This window comes from Nelumbo lutea, chromosome 7 (assembly GCF_056320005.1).
Source record: "Nelumbo lutea isolate HS-2025 chromosome 7, American lotus-T2T, whole genome shotgun sequence".
NCBI lineage: Eukaryota > Viridiplantae > Streptophyta > Magnoliopsida > Proteales > Nelumbonaceae > Nelumbo > Nelumbo lutea.
Window position 1 is genome coordinate 12,602,112 of NC_142690.1, and position 6,660 is coordinate 12,608,771.

The 6,660-nt window shown below is 39.0% G+C and overlaps 1 protein-coding gene across 1 annotated transcript; it reads right to left on the reverse strand.

The window, feature by feature from the left end:
- Positions 1 to 377: 377 nt before the first annotated feature.
- LOC148845152 (receptor-like protein EIX2) lies at positions 378 to 3,794 on the reverse strand. Its single transcript, XM_088955503.1, has one exon. It carries the CDS (start codon positions 3,752 to 3,754, stop codon positions 596 to 598), a length of 3,159 nt encoding a protein of 1,052 aa, XP_088811629.1. The 5' UTR covers positions 3,755 to 3,794; the 3' UTR covers positions 378 to 595.
- Positions 3,795 to 6,660: the final 2,866 nt, after the last annotated feature.

Below are 6,660 nucleotides of genomic sequence, written 5' to 3' on the forward strand. Positions count from 1 at the left end.
ATGTTATCATTGTTCTTACGAGTGTAGTTAAACTTATCCAAATATATTTATAGCAGGAGACTGGAGTTCAACCTCTTCAACAAAATATTAGTTTGATCATGGTTAAACTTTTGTTTGTAACATATCCTAACTCGATTGCTATGGGCTGTGGTATATTAATACTCATGACTCAGTGCCGTGTTTCCAATACTAAATAAAATCATGACAACTGTTGTTTATACTTGAATAGTACTAAAGAGTCTGATAATCAAAATCAGGGATTTGCAGTAGTAAAATATGGTTTTCAGGCTACTCGATTCTTAAGATATTGATATGGAAAAGTTTAGTTGTCAAGCAACTGGGAGAGCAGCACTGATAAACATTTAAAAGTTATCATATACAGAGAAAACATTAATTAATATATTCAGCTTAATTACATGTACTATTTGCATTATGCACATCATGACAACGATAAATAATAACTTGCAAAAAGAAAGAAAAAAAGTGAAGATTTGAGTAGGTGTAAATATAAAACAGAGCAATAAGTTTGTAGTTAAGCAGCATGATTCAAAGCAGCATCTTTTCCCCAATTTGAAGGATTTATAACAATACACATTCATCGACGGCGACTTTTTTTCTGGGATGTGTACCTGTTGCTTCTCATCTTCAACATTTTATGAACAATTTTATCGACCAAACGGAAGTAAGCATCACTCCATGACTTTCTCATTGCCATGACAAGATAAGGTACCAAAACACCTGCTGCAAAACCCAAACCCATGCTCAAATAAAACGATGTTTCCGTGAGTAGTTGTTCACTGCCACCCTCATGCTCGATGTTCTCTTGTCTGTTTGGACCCTCATTTTGGCATTTTATAGCAAGTGGAAGTCCACAAAGACCTGGGTTTCCATGGTAGAAGGACTCGTTAAAAGTTGCCAGCTGCCCAAAAAATGGGATTTGACCTGAGAAGTTGTTGTATGATAAATTGAGATAACCCAAAGAAGACATGGATGACATGCTAGAAGGAATGGCTCCCCCCAGATCATTATTTGAAACATCCAGGGAAGACAATTCATGCATGCTTGCAATTCTTGCAGGAATTTCTCCACTGATATGATTTTCTGAAACGCTTAATACCACTAAACCAGACAGATTTGTAATCTCCTTGGGCAACTCTCCATAGAAATTATTTCTGGAAAGATCTATGCAAGTTACAAGGGAAAGAGTTTTGGTGTATGTGAGTTCAAGGCCTTTAATTGAAACAGTCAAACTCTCATCGTAATATTGTCCCCGTGGCCCATTATAGAGTATGTAATGGTTTACATTTTGCACATGAGCCATTGCCTCAAGACTGCCTAAGCTGGCAGGAATGTCGCCAGTAAAATTGTTATCCGCGAGATCCAAGACCTGCAGGGATCTTAGATTGGAAAGGTGAGAAGGAATTTCACCTGAAAATGAATTTGACCTCAACCGAAGAATCCTAAGAGCAGAGAGTCTTTCTCCAATCCAAGATGGAATGCCACCAAACAGTTTGTTATTTCCAAGATCTAGAGTTTCCAAGCTTGTGCAACCCTGCAAGGTTAATGGGAGCTCCCCCGATATCTGATTATCGCTAAGGTGCAAACTCTGAAGCTGTTTCAAATGACCCAATGACAAGGGGATCAACCCAGATAGTTTATTCTGTCTAAGATCCAAGACAACTAGTTTTGAACAGTTCCCTATGCTTGAAGGGATGCTACCCATCAAATTATTTCTTGAAAGACTGAGTAATTGCAGAAATGGCATCTTTCCAATGGAGGTGGGGATTTCACCTGTTATATGGTTACTTGAAAGGAATAGGGCTTGCAAATCAGGCAGTAATTCACCAATTTCAGAGGGAATAGGACCAGAGAATTGATTATTGGAAAGACGTAATGATTTAATGTCAGATGTTGGAAGAGGTATGGGTCCTTTCAAGTGGTTGGAGCTGAAATCAACATAGGCTAAAGATGCAACCTTAAGTGGGTTTGGCAACTGACCTTCTAATTCATTGAATGAAACATTTAATACAGTCAAACTGGAAGAAAGGTCCCAAAACCAGTGGGGTATTGTGCCTGAAATGCTAGCATTGGAGATATCCAAATGTATGAGTTCAGTTTGGGTTTGAAGCCAAGCAGGAAAAGAAGGGTCCATTTTGCAAGATCCCATACCAAGAATTTCAACGTTGAATGGAGGAACCCAGTTGGAGCTAACATTCAAAGCTAAAGAATTGGAAGAAAAGTATAAGACCACCAAATTACCTAGGCTTGAAAAATGAGCTTCAGACATTGTACCTGTCAAATAGTTCGAAGATACATCCAAAGCCACCAATTCTGGAAGCCGTCCTAAAGTATCAGCAAGGAGACTTCCATTAAATTCATTTTGTCGAAGCCACAACTCACTTAGGAGAGACAATCTCCCTAAAGATGCAGGGATAGGACCTTGGAGTAAGTTATATTCCAAAGAAAGCACCTCTAGATTCTCCAGCTGGAACAACCAATCTGGTAAAGTACCGTGTAATTTATTGTGACCCAAATCCAGGTACCTCAAACCAGACAGAGCACCTTTAGATGTGCAATGAACAAATTCTGGTAAGCTACCACTCGAGTTATTATTATGATATAAATTTGATTTTTTTAAGTTGCATGGGGTTGCCATGGAACTTGGGATTCTTCCTCTGATATTATTTCCTCTCAAATCCAGTTGTACCAAAGATGTCATATTTCCGATGGAATCAGGGAGCTTCCCATGTATTCTATTGAAACTTAACATTAGAACTTCAATTTTTCTCCAACTTCCCTTGAATAATTGTGAACAGATGGCAGAAAGATTAAAATTTTCAGAAAGATCCAAGTATTGCAAATTGGGAAGCTCAGAAACGCCAAGTGGAATCCTTCCATGCAAACCTGTGTTGTGCATTTCAATATGTACAAGGCTGGTTATATTCATGATCCAATCGGGTACTTTTGAATTGAAATCATTATGACTGAGATCAATAATGGCAAGTGAAGTAAAATTAACAGATTGAAGAGATGGAATGACGCCAGAGAGGCCACAACCGGATAAATGCAACTCGGTCAATGATGATAGCATATTTGGCACTTGGATCCATTTGGATCCTACCAGTGAGAGGTCCACTCCATTCAATGCAAGGTGTGTTAAGAAGCCAAGACCACCTATCCATTCAAAATCAACCATCCATTGAGTAAAATCTTGTGTCTGTTGATCAAGATCTGAAGAGATATCGAGATACCTAAGGCTAGAAAGATTACCCAAGCTGGAAGGAATTGAACCACTAAACCCTGCTTTTGATAGGTTTAGATATTGCAATCTCTTCAAAGAACCCAAGAATTCAGGAACTGGGGTGCCTTGAAATGTGTTGCCACTTAAGTCTAAATGTTTCAAGGACTTGAGCCTTAACAAAGCAGGATCAATCCGTCCACTTAAGTTCCAGAACCCATACCTGTTGTTGGAAGAGTCATCATAATAAGGGTCATATGGATATGGATTGTGAAGGTCGATTGCAATTACAGCTCCAGTATGGTTGTTGCAGCTCACCCCCCTCCATTGACAACAATTGCTTCCTGCTTGCCACGACGAGAGTCGATTTTCTGGATCTACAAGAGCATTTTTGAAGTTGATAAGAGCTTCCCTATCAAACTTTGAACAAAATGTTGTATCACCATTAGAGACAAATTCCCTCGACAGAAAGCAGAGAATTAGTAAAATATGAATAACAAAAGAAATCATTCTCATTTCCTCGAGCAGTTGCAACAGCTCACACACTTACTGAATTACTGTGAACTACGAAGATTGTTACTCTACCTTTTTTTTTTAATTATTGTGAGAAGTTTCAACGATGTTTAATAGATTATTTCAGGCTATGTCTTGGTCAAGGTCAATGATTTTGTTCTTCTGTTGGGTCGCAAATCAAACAGGTGGATTGACTAAGAAGTGTTGTGTGGTGCCATGTAGTCCAGCCCTGAGTCCCCCAAGACTAGATAGTATACATTTTCTCCCCATACACCACACGGCACGAGTTTTGGTGACAGATGGTGATATGAGCCGACATGGGTGGGGCTGGGGGCAGAGTACTCCATATCTGCTACAACCAAGACGTATACCATGGGGTTTACCCGCTTATTTTACACGTTTGGATGCAGGGATTGCTAACGTGTGTTAGAGTTTTTGTTGCCCGTTGTATATGCTCTAATCTTGACTCTTCTATGGAAGGCGGCATAGTATGACTCACTGCTCTGTTTCCAACGCTTCCAAAAGATCTGACCAACAAAATCAGGAGTTGGCAATAACTTGGGAAAGATAGCAATTCAACACCCATAAGCTCTGTAACCGATAAGGCAAAATGAAACTTATTATCAGTTTTGGTTGAGGTATGCCATATCAAATAAGCTGTTTTCATAGGCAATGTGGGATAGGGAGTTTTTCATTTAAGAGAAAAATCAAGAAAAATACAAATACATTTTTCTTAATAAAATAAAAAAAGAAATCTATACAAATGATCAGACTTCAAGTAATTTACGAAATAAAAAGGAAAAAAGAAAGTTATATTTTACTTTTGATCAAAGCAAATAAATTTGAAATGATGCAAATGGAGTGTAAACTTGTCAATGCAAAACTAACCCAATTTTACAATTTATGTGAATTATTTTATATTCTACATATTTGCATTGTTTCTAAATACAGCCAAAATGTTTGAATTTTTTAAGTATAATTTAAAAAATTTAAGTTTCTCAACAAATTGTTGTGGACGGGTCTTGCTCTTTATGTGGTGAAGCCGAGGAAAACATTGAACACTTGTTACTGTATTGCCCATATGGTCGGCCCTGAACCTGCGTGCTGATTGATTATCACTGTACGAGGAAAGTTGGCGACTGGCTAGCTGGTTGGTGGCATCGTTATGCAGAATTGAAGGCTTCTGGTTCGTCTCTTTTTCGTGGAATAGTGCTGTTCCGGTTTATATGGTGGGCCTGGGCCCCCAATAAACGCATTTTTGAGCTTGCTCAATTTCATCCATTTACTATCATTACTCCGGCACAAGCCCATATGCCTTCCATTACTCTAGTCTGCGTTTGTTTGCGGTGCAAAACTATATCGATGGAGTTCAACATTGATGGTTTAAAATCTATCAATCGTTGTTTTTTGAAAAATGTGGTTATTTTTGTTAATGTAGTATTTACGTCAATTATTGATGTAAAACTCTATTGTAAATGGGTTTTTATATTCATTTAGGATGTAAAATTGTACTCCATCCAAATTGATGAGACATAATTTGGTTCTCTGAATTACATTATGGTACATGGCCTTCAGATGATACCATGGCGCTAAGTAAGAGAAGCAGCTTGACAAGTCAGCCTAAAACACCTTGCCCAGGCCAACCTCTTCTACTTTGGTCGGGCCGGGCTAATAGGTCTCCCAGCATATGGCGACCTACCTCAGAGACTGGCCGAGCTGTAAGAACCTGTGGCAACCTACAAGGCAAGCCCGCTAACTTGTCTCAGAGATACATTACCAGCCCGAGATCTCCGGAGCGCTAATACATCAACCGTTAGGTCGGCCTCCCGCATCGCATGCATCAGAGTTAAACGGACGGACCATAACCCCCGCGCAGATTATATAACCAATGTAATTACTCTCCCAACTGAGCGAAAATGGCTCCATGAGAACATGAGACCTGTTGTGAGAAGACCTATGTCACTCACATCCATATAAATCCCTCATTCTTAGTAGTGAAGGTATGCACGATTAAGCTCTTAAATACTCTTGTCTACTAAAGAACTCTCAAGCAACTCTCTGATTTAAGAATCAGAGTGCCCACCCCCGGGTAAAAACAACCTGGGCACTCTAATTCTGTCTCCCTTGCATAACAAAACAGCTCAGCCATCTACAGCTTGGCCCCTGACAAGGTAATCATCCGAATCAGCGTTCAAATCACCTGACATGCGAAAGTAGTTAGATTGCGCTACATCACAAATGTTAACAAATCTGAACTGGAAGTGAAATTTTACATCGATCTTGATTTACACTACAAAAAAAATGCAAACAATGCAATCTTGGGGATTGAACCTTCTTCATAAGCCCATTGGGATAGTGGAAAGTGGAAATTTACTCCTTTGAGATGGACCAAATCGACCCATAAAATTGTCAAGATTAATTTTGAGGCAGCTGTTAGTGAGAAAAGTTCTAGAGCTAGTTAGGCATTTGGTAATTTTAGGGGTGGATTGAAGTTGAGCCGAATATTTGGCTATTCAAGCTTGGCATTTCAGAAAGCTATGAAGCTCAAGCTTGATTCGAGCTCGATTGTGAGCTAAATTTCCTATAAAAATAAAAAATTACATATAAAAATTAAGAATTCTCAAAAATTAGTTATTATTATATATATAAAAAATAAAAAGATTGATGAAGCATTTTTTGGCATCACCTTGTTATTCCGACTACTTCCTAATGTCCAATGACTCAGAGGTCGAGCTGGAGTATTTCTGCTAGATAAAGGCTTGGATGCCAAACTGATTGGATTGAATTAGGAGGCTGCTCGAGTGCCGAGCTGGGTAATTCTTCGAAGAGACCTACAAGGAAACGGTGTCAAAGGACTCGGGGCGGCTAACCCGACGAGGTCGCTCCGATGCTTAAGTTAGTACTCTTAT